At 39.3% G+C, this 17,225-nt stretch overlaps 3 protein-coding genes across 3 annotated transcripts; all 3 read left to right on the plus strand.

Annotated features, from left to right (window-relative positions):
* Positions 1-2,162: 2,162 nt before the first annotated feature.
* On the plus strand, positions 2,163-6,171 carry LOC310938988 (CD63 antigen-like; the record flags this gene model as incomplete). Its single annotated transcript, XM_083903655.1, has 7 exons — positions 2,163-2,219; positions 3,109-3,258; positions 4,450-4,524; positions 5,191-5,295; positions 5,510-5,647; positions 5,723-5,806; positions 6,103-6,171. 7 exons carry the CDS (start codon positions 2,163-2,165, stop codon positions 6,169-6,171), a joined length of 678 nt encoding a protein of 225 aa, XP_083759781.1.
* A 738-nt stretch (positions 6,172-6,909) lies between these two features.
* Positions 6,910-9,686, plus strand: pus3 (pseudouridylate synthase 3). The gene is made up of 7 exons (XM_083904144.1): positions 6,910-7,008; positions 7,343-7,760; positions 7,844-8,121; positions 8,220-8,403; positions 8,560-8,669; positions 8,790-8,962; positions 9,349-9,686. Exons 2-7 carry the CDS (start codon positions 7,344-7,346, stop codon positions 9,618-9,620), a joined length of 1,434 nt encoding a protein of 477 aa, XP_083760270.1. The 5' UTR covers positions 6,910-7,008; position 7,343; the 3' UTR covers positions 9,621-9,686.
* A 242-nt stretch (positions 9,687-9,928) lies between these two features.
* Positions 9,929-16,442, plus strand: dcakd (dephospho-CoA kinase domain containing). Its single transcript, XM_083904265.1, has 5 exons — positions 9,929-10,212; positions 12,841-12,952; positions 13,554-13,757; positions 15,065-15,152; positions 15,343-16,442. The coding sequence occupies exons 2-5, from the start codon at positions 12,841-12,843 to the stop codon at positions 15,626-15,628; spliced, it is 690 nt and encodes a 229-aa protein (XP_083760391.1). The 5' UTR covers positions 9,929-10,212; the 3' UTR covers positions 15,629-16,442.
* Positions 16,443-17,225: the final 783 nt, after the last annotated feature.

Genomic DNA, 17,225 nt, shown 5'->3' on the forward strand with positions numbered 1-17,225 from the left:
TTGAACGAACGATAGATGGTCAAATCCAGACCACTGAATTCAACTTCTGAGTCGAGTCCTCAGATAAACAGAGGAGACATTGTTTGGACTCTGAGAGCTGTTACACACTCAGCTCCAGTCTGTTTCATCACTTCAGGCAAATAGGAACAATGAGAAACATCAATGAGAAGTAAGACAAAACCACGTCTTAACCTGTAACAGATTAACTGTTCTCTGGAAGGACAGTCATATGTCTGCGTGTCCTTCTAATATTTCACAGATGTTTGGAGAAACAACTCTGTTTTGTTCACCCCTCACGTTGAGTCATTGAGTCTCATTCAAAACTGAAATACACTTAACTGTCCACAGTGTGTCTGTGCTGATCATGTGCTGCTCACACCAGTCTGCTTTCTTTGACCTGGATGCATTGTCACGACCCCTGGATTTATCAAGGCACTTTTGTGTTGCTGTGTTTTCTTTACCTTGGGGTTTTTAGCTGTTTCTGGTTTCCTCTTTTCCTTGTTTCCTGTCTGACTCCCTGTGCTGTCTCCGATGTTGATTGTCTGCTCCACCCAAACACAATTCACCTGTGTCCTGTTTGTCTCAGCTGTGTCTGATTATCTCTGCCTCCCTTGTGTATTTAGACCCCTGCAAGCCAAATTGGATTAGTAAGCACCAGAATCTGATCTTCCTGACCAACTGTTCACATTATTTGTAAGTGATCTGATCGGCGTGTGTCCATATTGACATTGTCTAGTGCAGTGTTTCCCAGCCCTGGTCCTCAGGGAACACTGCCCTCCATGTTTTAGATGTTGCCCTGCTCCAACACACCTGATTCAGATGAACAGCCCGTTATCAGGCTTCTGCAGAGCTTGATGACGAGCTGCCCATCAATGTTTCCACATGATAAAACCACATTGATTTTGTTTTTTCATGCTTTTACTGAATCTGTTTTTATCACTTTGTCTTCTTGCATGGTTTGGAAACTTGCTCTTATGGTTCATTTCCCCTGTATCCGAAGTCGGAACTGGGAGTGATGTCATCTCTGATTTGACCACAAAGCTCTACAGAGGATTTTACGAGCACAAACAATGTAGCAACGTGTCTACGGTGCTGTATGTGACTGTTTTATGGTAGACAAATGGCAAATAACAGTAAAAGCAGCAGCTGGTGTGTTCCACAATCTTAGAAATAAGGGTTCCAAATGTGTCCTTCGACAAGGAACCATTTGCTTCTGAAAAACCCTTTCCCGAAGAAAGGGTTTTTCAAGGGTTCTTGGTAAGACTAATGGTTCCAGTAAGAATCATTTTGATCCAGAGAACCCTTTAAAACCCCTTTCCTGAATAAAGGGTTTTAAAAGGGTTCCAGGTGGAACTTTATAAAAAAGGTTCTACCTGGAGCCAAAAAGGGTTCTCCTATGAGGACAAGCCAAAGAACCTGATATGGTTCTACTTAGCACTTTTATTTCTAAGAGTGCAGTTGTAGTCAGATATGGTCTTTTTTTTTACATGACTCCGATGTTGGATTGAAAGATGGCTGCCACTCATAGAATCTTTTTTTGTTGTTGCACTTTTCTATGCATATTGTAATGTTTTGCAATTATTTTTTTTCTTTTTAGGTTAACACTGTTACATCTGTCCATTGATGATAGCCTATGGCTTATCAGTTTGCACTGGTCCTGTTTAAATAAACCCATTAAATAAATAAATGTTTGTTTTAACCAAGGTGGGAATTGCATTAGATTGCCATTGTACTGCCCCGCTATGAAAAGTTACCAATCTATAACCATGTTATCACTGTACTGTAATGTTAAATTTTAACCTAATAATTACTTATAGTCGAGCAGAAAAACAGAACTTTTGGATTATGAAAAGGTTTTCTCACATATTCTAATATTCATGTTACATCACACTGAGGCTTCACCTCTGTCTCCAGATAATCATATTTTACTGTAGTTTGCACTTCTGTAATCTGTCTATTTAAATACTCGGACAGGAACCGCCAATGTTTTGCTGAGATATAGAAATGAAATTGTTATCAGACTTTCTTTTCATTTGCATCAAATGAGCAGTTAGTGTTGCTCAGTCTGCCTCTGTGCTCTTTGACTGAGGTTGCCGCTGTGTTCTGTTTCTACTTTCAAGAGAAAATTATTGCATTTTTCTTTCCTGCATCACGTCCTGACAATGTGTCACTTTTGCAGCATTAAGTGCTGGTTTGTTTTCTTCAATTCGCTCTTCATGGTAAGTACTGTGAATAATTTTATTTATGTTGAAGATTTATAACGTTGAACTAATGAACAAAAGGTTGCATTTGTCATAATTACTGGCTTTGGATTGACCAAATTAAATTAATGGTTAAACCCAAATCCATCTAAATGTAATGGTTGTGTCTTTGTAAATGAAAGAAGAGGCAGGGAATTGTAATTGTGATGAGCAAATGAATGAGCAAAGAGGCCATTGGGCTTTAATGTGCAAAAAGTTCCTAAGAATCCATTGTTTGTTTTTTTTAAATATGTTTATCCCTCTTTGTTTTTCACACAACATATTCAAATTAAAATTAATACTTGAGTAAAAGATTTTTGTTTGTTTGTTTGCTTGTTTTTTTTTGTTGTTTTTTTTTGTTGTTTTTTTCCCAGAAAATGACTTTGGAAGAAGTTGAACTGGAATAAGTCACTTTTTATAATATTACTTCAGTAAAAGTCTTAAGTCAACATTTGACATTTACTGTACTTAAGTATCAAAAATCATTTTCTGAAAGTAGTAAGGATTGAGCCATGGTGGCTCAGTGGTTGTCTTCCAACTGGGAGGATGTGGGCACAATTCCTGGCCCTGCTCGTATGTGTCCTTGAGCAAGACACTGAACCCCATGTTGCAGTGTGTGAATGGCAAAACTGTATATAAATACAGACCATTACCAACGCTTGTTCTTCTGATTTTAGTAAAGAGTAACAAAGATAGTTAGGGGATGTAGTGGAGTAAAAGTAAAAGTTGCTGGAAATATAAATAAAATACAGATGTACAGTAGCACAGTATTTGCATGTTGTTACATCACAACACTGGATACACAGTCTCGGTAGTCACTATATCATAAGTGCTGAATTGGTGTACATTTGTATGTTTTATTTCACAGGCATCTGGCATCGCCCTCATTGCCATCGGAGCGCTCAACTACGCCACTTACTCACAAATTGGGATGTTTGCAGCGAGTGGTCTGTCTAAAATTGCCATACTCCTCATTGCAGTGGGTGTCACCATCACCGTCACCTCCATCCTGGGCCATGTCAGTGCATTCACTGAAAACATTTCTGCAGTGGCATGTGTAAGTGAAACAAACAAAAATAGTGAGAGTGACATAAACAAGGAGTCTGTGGAAAAAAAAACACATAGAGAGGATGGTGGGTGTCAGTGTTTGGATGTAATTAAATAAGGTTTTGTGACACTTATCAGATAGGTATATGAAGTTTTAAAAGAGATTCTTACTTCATTATACCAGAAGTTTTTTTTGGGGAGATGGGATATGATTAGTGTTAGACAGTACCACATTACTTAATACATTACTGTAACAGTTTTACTTTAATAGTAAGGAATAACAATGATGCTATTTTAATTTTAAAGCAAAGTAATGCTGAGTTACTTCTTATTTTGTCCCTTAGAGTTTTTTTCTTATGTATGCATGTGTAAACCTAGAGAGTTACTGAGGGTGTCTGTGTATTCAGAATGTTGTAGAAACGTCTGTCTGTTTGTTATCAAGTTCTGTAGAAATGTTATGTTTATTATTGAGAGGGAAAGAGTGGAATTAATCTGCTGCTGATTGAAAGGAGTCATTTTATATCCCATTTCTCCAAGTTAACCTAGTTCCCTGGTGTCCTAATGAACATGCCTGTGACATGCTTTGGTCGAAATACCATAAGGATGAAGCACCACAGCAGTGCAATCACCCTGCCAAAACAGCCCTGTTCAAAACGCTCTGTTTAGTAGTATCTCTAAGTACCCTAACCCTAACCCTAACCTTAGTAATTGGCCTAGTATTAAATTAAAGATTAAAACCTGTATCCTAATCATTGAGACAGGTGTTACACATGGCAACTGTACGCCGTACACAAAGTGGACAATGTCTTCCAACAAAGTGGGAGACTACATCCACATTTTATAGAACTCTGATCCCTGAAGCTAAACAGGAAGTAAGAACATATTAAATAGCCAGCAGGGGGTGACTCTGCTGGTTGCAAGAAGAACTCAGTTTGAATGGAAGCCTGTGGGGAAAAATGAAGCGACTTGAATATAAACATTCTCCTGATGTGATAATGTTCTCAATCTCTAGTTTCTTCAGTAGAACATGATGTCAGTTGTAATGTAACTTTTGATACAGAGTAATGAGTAATGTTATGACTTCTTGGAGGAGTAATAGGGGAATAACTTAATAACTGTGGACAAGATGACTCAGCTTTGTCACTGTTTCTCCATGAACTAGTTCATCTGCATCCTGATCATGATCATCGCTGCTGAGATACTTACCGGTGCTGCCTTTTACATATTCCGCAGCAGGGTGAGTGAGATACTTTGACCAGGGTTGGTGGAAACTAATAAATTACATTTACTCGTGTTACTGTAATTGAGTAGATTTATTGTGTACATTTTAATGTTTTTGTTTTTGTTTTTTTTTATTTGTAATTTTACTTTTACAGATGTATGGTGTTTTGGAAGTACTGTACTTTACTGCATTTAAAACAATTAAACAGTATCGATATAAATTCACACACCAAAAACCTTGGCAGTGAATGATGAGGACAGGTGAATTGTCGTTAATGAAGGTCCCTGAGTGAGTGACATTTGTGACCTTTGACCCATTTTGACAGACACATTATGTGTTTACATATTTTATTTTGTTAAGGCTTACCTTTAATTAAAAACAATTAATGTGAGATTTGTGTCCCCTTGTCCTTTTTGCACGACACAAGAAAGAACCCCAACCTTGAGTTACTGAGAAACTTTTAAACAAGCTAATTTTTTTACTTTAACTTGATTACATTTTTAGACCAGTAGTTTTACTTATACTGAAGTAAAATGCAATCAAAATAGTGGTACTTTTACTTCAGTGGAATATTTCAGTAATCTTGCAACTTTAACTTGCATGATAAATCATTCAAGAGATTCAAATAACAGCGATGTGGTAACACTAATCCTGATCATGTTCATTACATTTTCTCTGCAGTCTGCCATAATCCAAGTTAAAAGTGGTATCAACAGCAAAGCACGACAGGTGATCCACGACTACAGCCAAGACAACAGACTCAACATCAACCGAATTCAGGAGAAGGTGAAAAGCTTCATGTTTTTCTAATGTGAGAGGAGTTTGATTCACCAGTTATCCAGTAATCTATGATCACGATATGATATGGGGCACATGATGTTGAAAACATCGGGCCCCTCTAAAGCCCCGTGTGCCATTTTTACACCCTGAATAGACACGTTTGCAAACACAGATAGAGATGCAGTCATCATGTATTCCTTATGTAAACCCTGTGTTCCAGTTCAGCTGCTGTGGTGCAGACAGCTACACTGACTGGTCCAGAAGTGAGGGCTGGAAAAACCACAGTGCCCTACCAGATTCCTGCTGCATGGTGAAGGGCGAGGGTTGTGGACAGGACAAGACAAAAATACACACAAAGGTCTGCTGGGAAATCTCTTATCAACTTCACTTAGCTTCTGTGATTGATATTACCATACCTCCCCCTCCTCCTCAGGGTTGTATCTGGGCCATCGAGCTGTTCCTGTTGAGGAACATAGTGTGGGTTGGAGCTGTCTGCATTGCTCTTGGAGTGGCAGAGGTAAACACGCAGTAGTTCAGTACATGAGGAAAAACATCTGAGAAATATGTATCTTGAAGTATTTGTATACGATCTCTCACAAATGTTAATTTAATCAATGGTATTGCAGACATTTGAAAATTAAGTATGACATGAATGACAATGAAGCTCATTCTGTCTGCCGCAGGTATTGAAATACTGAATTAATTAGAATTTGCTGTGAGGGGGGATTTTTTTTTTTTTTTAAAGAACCTTTTGACCAGTGTTGAAGTTCATTTGCTGCCAGTAGCTGAAACAAGCTCACCATCCTGTTCCAGGTGTTTGGAGTGCTGGTCGGCGTGTGCATGTGTGTGGACATAAAACGGCAAAACTATGAAACCCTGTGATGAGACTCCGTGACCGTGCAGAGTCAACTTCTCCAATCAGTGGCAGCTTTTGAAAAATGGAAATTGTTTAATTTATTATAACATATGTCACTGATCTCTTGCTGATTATGTGCGTTAAATGTAAGATACGTTCGGGCTGTCATCTGTCATTTCAAATCATTGTAATTGGCTGCCAGCTCTTTGTGTAAACACTGGTACTGCCAAAAAACTATTTTTTTTTTTTTTTTTAATTAAACATTTTCTGAACAATTTTAATCTGATTGTATACTCCATACACTATGCATTTACATTAATATCATTCATTTAAAAACACATACCAAGTGTTTTGTATCATACTTACATATAACACATATGACTATGTTCACATTACAAGACTGCAGTGACTTGGATCTAATTATTTCAGGGTTGTGTGGACACAGAAATATGACCAAATTAGTCACCCATGTGGTCTTAGACCTGATATATCTGACATGCGACCATGCACAGTATGTGAAAATTTAACAATGTGGCTTCTTTCTTTCTTTTCAGACAATATTACAAATTGTGTGAAAACATTTTAAATATTCTACAACTACTACCAACAACAATAATTGTAATAATCATTTTAATATAATGATATAGATATTGTCGTCGCTATAACAAAATATCCATTGGATTTATGTTTTAAGAAATATTGAACTACGTTTCCCAGATACAGGAAGTGTGTCCGACCCCAAATTTGGTCCGGCTTTAGCAAACCGGGAACCAGCACATAACGAAGCACGCGTGCGTCATGAAAGGCGAAAAGTGACTGAAAAGTAGAGTTTTATGAGCATTTGTCAACACAGAAAGCAACAGGTAAAGTCCCGGACTTATTTTGATAGTGTACTCGATGTCTGAATAATTATACGAAGTAAACGGCTGTGTTTATTGTGTTTCGTGCATGGATGTATAGCATTTAGCCAAAGCACTGTTCTATCAGCTGACCAGGGACTTACTACAGACCAAAGGTCTGAGCCACATCTAAGTGTGAAATTAAAACAAATTGAAGATATATTGTTTAATTGGTGCTAACACTATGACAAGAAAAACAATCAATGTGTATCTTCTGGTTAATGTAAAAATGTGCTTACAGATATGCCAATTATGTGAAGTGAATTTTAAGTTCATGTCAGTAAATTGTTTCATACAGCATGTCAGAGGCCTTAACGGAGCGAATAAAGGAGCTAGAGGCAGAGGTGGAGAGGCTCAGGTCTCAGCTGGGGGAGAGAAATGGATCTGGAGAGGACATGGAGGTGACACCAAGTCCACCATCCAATGAAATCACAGACTGCAAGCCTGACTGTACAACCAGCAGCAAGAAGAAGGGTAAGAAAGGGCACAAGGACCGTCCTCTTGACTTTTCAGTGCACCCCCGGCGCCATGTGGCTCTGCGGCTGGCGTATATGGGCTGGGCCTACCAGGGTTTTGCAGTTCAGGAGAATACAGAGAACACGGTGGAGGCCAGACTGTTTGAGGCTTTGTTGAAAACTCGGCTCATCCAGGACCGGCAGAGCTCCAATTATCATCGGTGTGGTCGCACTGATAAAGGAGTCAGCGCCTTTTCCCAAGTAAGTTCACTAAGAGGAAGAGGAAGATCGTGCTGCATAGATAACATTTTCATTTTTTGATTAACTTTTTCTCTTTTCCCCAGGTCATCAGTATCGATCTGCGGTCCACACAGTTTTGTGGAGGAGTGGGTGTCACGCCCCCTGAAAATGTTGATGCAAACACCAAGAATAAAGCTAATGTCTCTGAGTTTCCATACGTGAAGATGCTGAACAGAGTCTTACCCCAGGATATTAGGATCTTGGACTGGGCACCAGTAGCACAGGATTTCAGTGCACGTTTTGACTGTCAGTCACGCACGTACCGGTACTACTTCCCTCGAGGATCTTTGGACGTCACACTGATGGCAGATGCTGCAAAAAGGTGGGTGAAGACTCTGGCAGACATACACATTTACAAAACACAGATGTCACTTGTTAAAGTTACATCTCTGATTATGAAGCCCTCTTGGTGCTTAACAGATATGAGGGGACTCACGACTTTCGCAACCTCTGCAAAATGGATGTGGGCAACGGAGTCCTGAAGTTTCAGAGAACCATCTTGTCAGCATCAGTGAAGCCTGCACAGCCTCAGCAGGATGCCAACACAGATCAATATGACCTCTTCATATTTGAGATCAAAGGATTGGCCTTCCTTTACCACCAGGTATTACACAATTCTCATTTTAAACTCATTTTATTTGTGGTTTTCACAGCTATGAGGATGCTGAAATGTTTACATTTCATCTGTACTCTTTTGAAATGCCCATTTTGAAATACTTTTATGACTGACCTATGTCATATTTGTTGTGTTACACCACAGGTACGATGCATGATGGCCTTGCTTCTCCTGATAGGGCAAAAACTGGAAGCCCCAGAGATAATTGATCAACTGCTGGATGTTCAGAACAACCCCAGGAAGCCCCAGTACAGGTAGTTTGAGTGAAGATGTTGTACGTCTTTCTCACTGGCCATCTTTTTTCATACCGCTTCTAGGAAATATCAATGAAAAATCTGTGGTGCAATCAATAATATTTTCCTTCTTGTTGCTAGCATGGCTGTGGACTATCCTCTCATTCTGCATGACTGCCACTTTGATGGTTTGAGCTGGAAACAGGAAACTGAAGAGGTGAACCACAATCTGGCTGTGCTGCAGCAGCACTGGACACAGACTGTAGTCAAGACCCACATTCTCCATGGGATGATCAAGGCTTTGGAAGCCAAAGGTGAGAGTGATCTTATTTAAGGTGCGACTGCCTGGAGTCTTTGAATATTAGCACTGTATTTGATCACAACCTCAAAATCTGCGTAAACTAGGGCTGCATAAAACAATGCAATTAACAAATTGCAAAAGCTGCAATTCAGGATAAATGTTATCCAGCATGGTTACAGTATGTATACGCTGGTTAATATCTGTATGTTATCACATGCGGTAATGCTCCACAACCTTTTCAGTTTGCAACTTAATTCCTTCCCACTCTTGTAGCTTTCCCTCCTTGAGCATTCTAATACTTTTTTCTTAGAGTTGAAGAATAATGCAAATCTGTCACTTGAATAACTTTACATAAATTTATTCACAGTCATGGTTTTTTCCACTTCTGTGTATCCACAGGTGCAGCACCCTCTAACCGTTGCTGGCTGGTCGAAGGCAGCAGGTGCAAGAGCTACAAACCACTACTTGAGCGTCCGGTCTGCGAGAGTCTTGAGTCCAGGATTGAGCACTTTGTTAAAAGAGGCAGACTGGAGCGAGAGGAAGGGGAGAATGGAGGTGAAGCGATCCACAGAGGAAAAAGGTCCAAACATTCACACAGTGGCTCCAGCCTTCCTGAAACCTCAGTCACACAACCCTCAAAGCAAAATACAGACCAAAAAGGAGAAGACTGATATTTCCATGTTGGAGAACAGACTTGTCAAAGTTATTTTTATAGTTATTTCTGTTCAAGAAAAACATTTTACATTTTACTTCAGGACACAAAACGAAGTGTTTAATTTTTTTTTTCATGAAACTCTATGAATTTAAAGCAAATATTTCTTTTGCTGAAAATAAACTTGTTTTGAAGAAAGTTTGTCTTTGCTTTTGGACTGTAAAGCTGAATGAAGAGTCGTTTTTTTCTGAGCGGAACTAATGTCAAAAATAGTCGTGGAGGTCGGAAGATTTTTGAGGGAGCGCTTGTCGAGCTAAAATGCTAGGGCGTTAGTAGGTACAATTTAAAGAGTTGTAGAAACCGTTTCCACTGATACGACCGCGACGAATACTGTATTATCTGATTGCAGGTTTGTTTAAACGACCAGAAAATGGCTGCAATTTCGTTTGCTCATGCGTTTCTGCTCGTTTCAACGTGATAAACACTAGTGCTAACGTTAGCTTGTTAGCAACCCGGGTTGTTTACTGCAGCAGTCCAACTACTGTGGCTCCACTCGGATTTTCCCCTGCATGTTCACCCCGCTCATATAAGGAGGCTCTCACGTCTACAAGGTTTGTTTCTTTGTGTTTTGTTTGTCTGGATCCCATTTGTTACTGTGTTGCCAAAAGTGTCATGCACATAACATGTCATTCATCCTAACAAAAAAGGCAACTAATTAATAAAAAACTAATTTCAGCACATAAAAGCCGACATCAGACCAAAACTGCGTTAATATCATCTTAATTTTTATACATTTGATCTTAAACAAGACCCATCAAATTACACATACACATTACTAATGGGCTTAATGTCTCATAAAACCAACATAACATTTTACATCTTTCTACTATATTCCTACATTTCTTTCTACATGCAGTTTTGACTTTAAAAAAGCTTCCAATGCTCGATAATTATAATATTACAAAATTAACTGTCAGCTATTAAAACAAGCTTTCAGATTTCATTGCTCCATTTGACAAAGAAATCATTAAAACTGAAAAAATAGACATATCACAACATCATCTTTACAAGGTTTGGGAATCTCAAACCAGAATTGTTCATCATTTTCTAACCAAAAGGACCAAATAAATAATCAATAAATGACTTGGTTAAGAACCCACTGACATTGCATTTTTAATCATACGTTTCAGTACCTTTAATACATAAACCAGCACAAAATATGGTGAGATAAATTTGGAAAATGGGACAATTTGTACATCCTTTTCATTACAGGCCCACCTGCAATATCACAAAGTCCAGCAGGGGACCACAGCCCACACTTTGTGAAACTGCACACAAGAATAATGTTGCCGAATACAGCATTTGTGCTACCTTATCCTGAACTATATGTAGATTTTTCAAGTTTGTTTTATTGGACCAAATCACAGCACAAACACCTCGCTGTAATAATATAATCAGGCATATATTTTTCACAGTGTTTTGTGGTGGCCCCCCTTCTGCCTGTTTTCAATAGCATCAGATTAATTAAGCTGCCAACAGTGATTCATTATCATTTATGTTTCCTGCTCATTTGATATGTTCCTTGAGGTGAAGACAATTAATTAATTAATAAAACAGAATGGATGCATTTGACAGCAGCAACAAAAAACAGCTGGAAACTTGAGTTGATTCTGGTGTTTAAAGGCTGTCCGACCTTGTCAGGGTTCATTCATGTTGGCCTCAGGTAAGAATTACTTGACAGGTGACTCTAGTCAGACCAGTTTGTCTCCCATGTCCTGTAGTTGGCAAGGAGCACAAGTGTAGTTCAAAACCTACACAGCAGAGGGCGTTTTAGTGCACACTGTACTTCACAAACCCATCTAGAAATAACACCAAGTGGTTACATTGGTATCACATTGGTATAACATTACCAATGTTAGTTAAGATTGTATGCATAGTATGTATTTGACACAATAGTAGTGTGCCTATAATGAGAACATTTGTCATTACCAGCTACTAATGGATTCAAATTATGAATACACATGGCAGTCTACAAACAGTAAGGGTTTTACATTTGAATTTAATTTAAAAAAAAATTACATTAAGTGGTACTTACACATCAATAATTAGAAAATTCATAATATGCATTACTCTGCTTTGGGTAATTCAAATCGAATTATTTGATAGGTTGCTTTATTTGACAGATAGCAATGTATTTTGAAATATTTTTTTTTTTACAATTTAACGAAGTTGAAGTAAATGAAGTAAATGAAGTGGTTGAATCATTAAAATGTGTTGATGAAGGGATAGATGTGCGAGTTCTTCAAAAAGTGAGCAGCAGCTCGGTCCGGGAAAAGCAATTTGGGAAATATGAGGGGGGAAAAAAAGGGGGTGTCATTATTCCACAAAATAATGTGAATAAAGGTGTGATCAATGGTGTGTGTGCTGAGTTTTGGTGAGAAGGGATATGGGTGAGGGGGGGGGGGGTTCATCTCACTGTGTTCATAGGACACTTGGCATTCCCAGTCAGGGTTTATCAAAGACGACCACTACGCTGCTTTAAATGCCAAAGATATGGACACACAGTGGTGTCCTGTAGGGGAAACAGGAAATGTGCACGCAGGTCACGATGTCCTTGATTGTTAAACATTCACTTCTCTGTGCTGTAACTGTGGAGGCAGTAACTTCATATATAAAGTGCTGCTATTTTGTCCATGACCCACTGGAACTTCATGAGTACATGACATCAAGTCAGGCTGGGGGTCAGGAGGGATGAGGTGGATGTAGGCGACAAATCATTACCTTGCCTTTAAGGTAGTTTGGGTTTGGATTTTTCATGCAATCGGTCCATGTAGAGGAATATGAAATGACAGCAACTTTTAAAGAAGACTTGAACTACCTTCAAGTACTTTGGACTGTGTTCTACTTTTTGAAGGACTGTGTTGAAGAACTTAAGATTAAGACCTTCGAAAGGTGATAAACAACCTCAAACTGTGGAGGGCAGCATGCTCTCTCAGTGTGTAGCCTGATCATTAGGAAAAAAGAGAATATCTAAGGACTTTGATCATGCTGCTCACACTTTGGGTTTCTTTATTTTCTTTTGTGTTGTTTGTTTAGGTTTTTTTTTTACTGTCATTTACTCATTTGCTCTGTTTTAGCCAACTGTCTCTTTGCATATTTGTCATTATTTCTTTGTAAATCTTCCATCAAGAGTCTTCGTAACGCTAACATTTCTGTATCGTCTCCATCTTTGCTCATAGATGTTCCTGGTGGGGCTGACGGGAGGGATTTCCTCAGGGAAAAGCACAGTGTCTTCAATGCTGCGGGAGCTCGGCTGCCCAGTTATAGATGCCGATGTTGTTGCAAGGAAAGGTTGGTGAATATCTTTTCCCCTGCCAAGTGTTCACATGTACCTGCTGAATACTAATTCAGTTAAAATACCAATCAACATTGTCCGCCTCTTCTGCTAAACCATGGTTTTGGAAACTGTGATTCATCAAAAGGTCCAAACTGTGCTTGGCGTAACAATAAGATTTACTGTCATTGTTATTATAATTATTCAAACATTCCAGTTAAATCCTGAAATGAACATGAGGAGGTTAGGCCTGTAGGAGGCTGATTAAATGCTTCAAGACTGTGCATGAATCACAAAGTTCCGTCTCTGCTGACTGCAGGCACAGTGTTTTACTTAAGTCCTGAGGAATAAAAGGTCACAGTAGAAGTAGGTGATGAGTGCACAGCTGCACGTAGGAGGAAATATAAATGAATAGTTCATATTTTAATTACACATACAGGTGGTTAATGAGTCTGTTAATTTTTTTTTTTAAATATATCCACCTTCTTCCCTCCAATATTTCATTTACTTTTTTTCACCTCATAGTAAGTAATAGCGTTTGCTTATTACTTGTGCTGCATCGATCATTTAAAAGTGTCAATTTGTTAATTAAAATAATTCCGTCATGATTCCAAACAGTTGTGGAGCCACATACTCCTGCCTACACTCGCATCGTCTACCACTTTGGGCCCGACATCCTACTTGAGAACGGGGAGATCGACAGGCAGAAGCTCGGCCAGCTCATCTTCACCGATGAGGAGAAGAGGAAGCTGCTCAATTCCATCACCCACCCAGAGATCCACAAAGCAATGCTCAAACAGATCCTCTTCTACTTTCTCAGAGGTGAGGGAGAAAACTGAGCTGCGTGAGTTTTGCAGGGGAAGGACGGGTACTAGCACTACAACCCTTACTACTCCATTTTTTTTTTTAAACACAAGCTGTTCCGCAGATCCACCTAACATTCACTATATGGTTGCAAACGAATAAAAGAAACATAAGAAAATATGCTAAAACACACATAAAAACTCACTCTGTGTTAAAAGCCAATGAAAATAACAAGAATTAAAACTAAGAAGTGTGAGGGTCTGCCTGATGTGGAGTGGGAGTTTTTTCATTTTTTTTCATTTTGGGACAACTAAGAAGAGCTGATCTGCAGATCTTAGTGACCTTGATGGAATATAAGGCTGGAGCAGATCACAGAGATTGGGGGAAGGTGGATTATGAAGGCATTTAAAGGCTAATAAAATAATTTTAAATCAATCTGGCTTCATTAGAAGCCATTTATGAAACTGCAGGTGAGAAGAAAATTAGATTCCTGTTCACACTAGCATGGCCAGTGCACTTGAATAGTCAAGTAACATACGCCTCCGGGTATACTGTATTAGTATGGAAGCAGATGACTGCTAACACAAAGAAGTGCACCTGAAAAGTTATGAAAAGTATACCCTCAGTCAGGACTGAGAGTTTTGCTTCACAAAGCCCCTTTTTAGATGGACACAGCATACAAATTATGTTACTTCACTTCTGTTCATGAAGAACAGAGGCAGAATTATCACATGGTAAATGATGTGTATTAATATAGTGCTTTTCTCATGCTGATGACCACTCAAAGCTGCTTTACATGACTTTTGCCATTCACCCAACATCTATGTGCAGCATGTTTTATGATCTAAAAATCACTTGAAGTTAATGCACTGAAGCTTTAAAATTGAAATCCTCAAGCATGTTTTTCTAAGGCCTGTCCACACAGAGACAGGTGTAGGTGAACACAGAACACGGAAATGGCATTTTGGGAGCCCTAAAACTGAAAGGATGATGTCATAGTCCCACCTCTCTCTTGCGTTCACTATACCTTTCTTTGCCCCAGCTGGTTCATTCTGTCTGCATTTCTGTGATTATGTACATTGTAACGTGTATAACGTCTGCTCTCCTTATTCAGTGTAGCGTTACAGCGCCACTTGCATGTATACTCCAGCGTTTTGAGTTGTTTCATTTGGATAGAGACCTTTCTGTGTTTACAGGAAACTTTGTCACAACAAAATGATGTTTACATTTCGTTCTGTTTTTGTCTGACTGATATTCACACAGAGTTAATGTGTTGACACCATTTGTTTCTTACAAAGCTTCTCCTTCTCATCTCTTCTCTGTAGGATATCGCTATGTAGTGCTGGATGTGCCTCTTCTCTTTGAAACCAGACGCCTCACTCAGTTTCTAAATCACACTGTAGTGGTTTACTGGTAAGAGCACCACTCCTTTATCACCACTCCTTCCATCATGCTTGTAAACATTTTTGTTTACTCATTAAAAAAAGTGGCAAACTATGCTTACCTGCCTCCAGTGCAGCACTCTCATTAGCATGACTCACTGTGTCTGGATGTTTTTAACAAGGCGCTGCAGAAATAACCTCCATTGTCTGTTCCTTTCCAGTGACCCTGCCACTCAGCTCTCCCGCCTGATGCAGAGGGACGGCCTGACCCAGGAGCAGGCTGAGCAGCGTGTGGCTGCGCAGATGCCGCTCAATGAAAAGCGCGGCTTGGCCAATCATGTTATCGAGAATTCAGGCAGCCGGGAGGACACCCACCGACAGGTCCTGCGGCTGCACACAAAGCTGGAGGACTCCATGGACTTCCTGTTAGTGCGGGTCATGGCTATTGCTGCCACCGCCAGTCTAAGCGGGGTGCTGCTCTATGCAGCTAAGATCCTTTTGACCTAACAGATGAAAGATGTGAAAGGGTTTGGTTCAATCCGTGACAGAAGACGAGGGTGTGAATGGAAGCAGGCAGGTCAGAAGCAGCAATGCAAACTACTGTGAGATTAGTTTCCTAGCACTCACCACTGCAGTCGTTAGTGACGTGTCAGGCTCTGTTGGTATTTGACAGAGACTCACTTTTGTTTTTGTGTGAAGGGATTTGATGTGCAATTTCTTTGGGTTTTACTGTGAGACACTAAAATATGAACCATAGAGACTCAGTCACTGTAAGAGAGAGGAATGGAAGATTGGAGCTAAAACTGGTGAACTCTGAATTTAGTGCAGCCCTTAACTAATATATGTATCGCCATCACCATGTCATAGACCGTAGAATCTATGAGGCTTCGTTTTACTCTGTATGGCATTACTTATATTAAACATAATGGGTGATTGCATAGATTTAAGAAAAAGAAAACAGCCAGAGAGGAAAGAAAAGGAACAAATAACAGCTACTATTCATTTATTTTTATTTACTTTGCACCAACTCTCACTTTTTTTTGGTTGACTGGAGGACACTGTTATCTCAGACACTGATTCGTTTAAATTAGAATGTAATGATTGTATGTCGGTGACCTCTATAATGAAGATATACTGTATGATCGATTGTGTTTGACAATCCGTTTTTGATGGGGAACTGCGTGAATTGACGCAAATGAGCAGACTCACTCACTGTATTTTCTTACACTTGAAGCTGTCTTCTGTACATGTACTATATCTGTGATGTTTGGTTTTTCCTTGTCCTCAGCAAACACTCACCTGTAACATTTGTAATGTTAGCTGCTGAACATAAATATAAAAAATTATCCCACACCACTGTTTTAAAGGAAACAACAGTTGCATTATTTCATTTATTGTCATAACCGAAAGACGTTCTTAATATCAAATCTGAGTTTTTAAAGACATTCTGGATTAAATCTAAAATAATCTAGAGAACTGGGTGCAACACTATCATGGTTTTATTCAACCAATTTTTTAATAATTTAATAAGGTTCTTTTCAGATGTTAACAGTGATCGTCTGCTGTCAACCACGACTATAAGTCTGTGTGATTTTTTCTTGCAAACAGACTCTTTCACAATCTTCTGACAAAATCTACTCTGACAAAACAGAGTAACTATCCAAAAATAACAGTACAACTTCATCAATGAAGTGGCTTTAATTTGCAAGCATTAGGATCAATTTCAAAACAAAAGTCCTGGAGTAATGGCAGGAAGAACAAAATGGGGGTCGATGATCCAAGTTCACAAACTTCAATAACGTGTGTCCAGTGTCCACCATTAGCCTCACGCAGAGCGGTACACCGGCGACGCATGGACATCACCAGGTTGTTGATCGTGGCCTGGAATGATCGTGGAATGATGCACATTCAGTTGTGTTGCCACAGCTGTAACGCTCAACCCAGCACTCAGCATGCCAATGGAACGCTCCCTCATGATTTGTGACATCTGTGTTGTTGTTGTCTGTATTGACAAGCGACAAAAGTCCACATTTTGGTGTGCCCTTTTATTGACCAGACCATAAGGAGTGTCTGTGTACTGGTCACGCATATTGACCACCACTCT

Source organism: Microchirus variegatus (assembly GCF_963457635.1).
Source record: "Microchirus variegatus genome assembly, chromosome: 17".
In the NCBI taxonomy this organism is placed as follows: Eukaryota; Metazoa; Chordata; class Actinopteri; order Pleuronectiformes; family Soleidae; genus Microchirus; species Microchirus variegatus.

Bases quoted from the DNA above. Each gene is read 5' to 3' on its own strand.
- pus3 (XM_083904144.1), top strand. From the start codon at position 7,344: ATGTCAGAGGCCTTAACGGAGCGAATAAAGGAGCTAGAGGCAGAGGTG. The intron at 7,761-7,843 runs GTAAGTTCACTA...TCTTTTCCCCAG, and splicing joins GAGTCAGCGCCTTTTCCCAA to GTCATCAGTATCGATCTGCG. The intron at 8,670-8,789 runs GTAGTTTGAGTG...TCTTGTTGCTAG, and splicing joins CCCAGGAAGCCCCAGTACAG to CATGGCTGTGGACTATCCTC.
- dcakd (XM_083904265.1), top strand. From the start codon at position 12,841: ATGTTCCTGGTGGGGCTGACGGGAGGGATTTCCTCAGGGAAAAGCACA. The intron at 12,953-13,553 runs GTTGGTGAATAT...GATTCCAAACAG, and splicing joins CGATGTTGTTGCAAGGAAAG to TTGTGGAGCCACATACTCCT. The intron at 13,758-15,064 runs GTGAGGGAGAAA...TCTTCTCTGTAG, and splicing joins CCTCTTCTACTTTCTCAGAG to GATATCGCTATGTAGTGCTG.